General features: G+C 37.1%; 1 protein-coding gene across 1 annotated transcript in view; it reads right to left on the bottom strand.

Annotated features, from left to right (window-relative positions):
- Nucleotides 1–1696, bottom strand: part of LOC117107044 (E3 ubiquitin-protein ligase TRIM71-like) — a 10649-nt gene extending 8953 nt beyond the window's left edge. The window contains exon 1 of the mRNA XM_033248567.1: nt 579–1696. Within this exon, the coding sequence (XP_033104458.1) occupies nt 579–1696 (1118 nt within the window). The remainder of the gene's footprint in view (nt 1–578) is intronic.
- Nucleotides 1697–2266: the final 570 nt, after the last annotated feature.

Here is a 2266-nt window from a genome sequence, read left to right as displayed (position 1 = left end):
AGTTATTTGGTATATGGGTCACATGGAAATTAAATATGGGCATGCCCATATGTAACTGCCCACATATTTGGCACATGGGCTCCATTTGGATTAAATATGGGCTTCCCATATTTACTTGCCCATGTATTAGGCGTATGGGTCCCATGTATATTATATGTGGGCATGCCCATAAGTATTTTCCCAGATATTTGACACATGGGCCCAATACGAAATTAATATGGGCATACCCATATTCAACTACCCAGGTCTTCGGCATGTGGGTGTTTATTATACGTGGGCATGCCCATATGTATTTTCCCAGATATTTGGCACATGGGCCCCATGCGGATTAAATGTGGGCATTTCCATATTTATCTGCCCAGGTATTTACCATATGGGGCCCATGTACTTTAAATATGGGCATTCCTATATATATTTGCCTATATATTTGGCATATGGGCTCCATATGGGTAAACCATGGGCAAGCCCCATATGTGATTGCCCAGACGGATCCCATAAGGGAAAAATATGGGGTAGCCCATAAGACTTTTTCCAGATATTTTGCATATGGGCCCCATGTGGGATTGTTACCTGGGTCCTCTCCCTTTAATTCTAGACAGTCTGCTGCGCTCTTGTGTGATACATACCCAATATCACATTGTTGGAAACAATCAATTTGGTGTTTGTTTAAAAAGAGGTGAATTTCTCCATCATCAGCTGGCTCTATTTTTGGCAATTCATTAATTCTGTCCTTCAGTGATGTAATTACGCTTTCACTAGATTGCATTGCTGTAGCTTCATCACTTTTCAGTAACTGATTAAGAAAACTTAGTTTTGTATTTATATCAGATATTGTTATTTTCATTTCATCCATTTGTATTTCTAACACCTTCTTTTTATTTTTATAAATTTGCTCCACTGCGCTTTTTAATTTGTCTGCATTCTCCTTAATTTTCTTGACCATTTCTTGTACATGATTGTCAATATCGCTCAAACTTATATCTTTGCTTTGCTCTAGGTTCGTAACATTCTGAATAATCACTTTGAGTCCATCTTGTAATTTGTTTTTGCAGTCATTGGCAGCTTTCTCCAATGTTGGTGAAGTGTCTTTAAATATTTGAAATGCTTTACAAATGCTGATTGGTTTGTGATTGCCTTCCCATGCATCATGGTCGGTATATGTGCAGTCTGTGCATATGGGAATATTGCAAACACAGCAGAACAATTTTAAAGGCTCATTGTGAAGTGAACACAGCGGAGGTTGTAATGCTGCAATCTGTAAAGAGTTCATGGATCGCACATTCTCCACTGAATGTAACTTGTGATTTGCTAACATCGGAAGTTTTTGGTGATGGTAAGTACAAGTAGAGCACAAGTAATGTCTGCATTCCTGGCAGTAGTATTTTGCCTGTCCATTTGCACAAATGCATTTTATCTGATCTCTTTCCAAAAAGTGTTCAATAGTTTCTAATATGTTATTTAAAAATGTATTTGGTGGAAGCTTCTGAAGCCCACCATCTGGAATGAAATATGATTTTGAGCAAGTTGGACAAGTCAGCTTACCCTTCTCCTTAACCCAATCTTCCAGACATGCCAAACAGAAACTATGGAGGCAACTGAGAGATTTAGGATTTTGAAGTCTCTTGAAGCATATGGTACACTCTAAGACCTTCTCATCAACATTTTCCAAAAACTGATTCAGCTCACTGGTAGCCATCTTGAAATCCTGTGAATTATAAATCATTAAAAATCACTGGAGGCAAAGTTTTAGATGAGTTATCACCCTTTCAATGCAGTTTTTTTTTTTTTTTATAATCAGTTTTCAATTTCTAAGCCTAAAGTTTTGCACAGGAAATATTCTCAGCAACAAACCCTATTTAATTTTAATAATGATCATCATAATTATAGCAAGACACAGTCTTGATATTTCAAGTGTCTGACAATTTGTCGTATTTAGAATGTATTTATAAAAAAAAGCAGACGAGTCAAAACAATTCAGTGCACAAAGTTTGTTAGAATTTTTGAATTTATAGACTTTTTATCGGAATTATTTTGAAACAGCGCCGCCAATGTCTCACAACTCACTGGGGGACTTGCCGCGGCCTAGCCTGAGCAGCATGGCTAGTTACAAATAGAGCACCGCGGAGCGGATTGCTGCGTTAGACCTTTGCTATTGGCTAGCAGCAGTAGACAACACATTCAATCATGCTAATCACTGTATATTTAAACATTGAAATAGCTTTTTTAAAACCTAGACTTGTTTTTTATATAAACATTTCATTCTTTT

Source organism: Anneissia japonica, unplaced genomic scaffold (genome assembly GCF_011630105.1).
Source record: "Anneissia japonica isolate Jap-2015-1 unplaced genomic scaffold, ASM1163010v1 scaffold9291_len582782_cov165, whole genome shotgun sequence".
Taxonomy (NCBI): domain Eukaryota; kingdom Metazoa; phylum Echinodermata; class Crinoidea; order Comatulida; family Comatulidae; genus Anneissia; species Anneissia japonica.
Note: the sequence above shows the minus strand (reverse complement) of the source record. Positions and strands in the feature narration are given on the sequence as shown.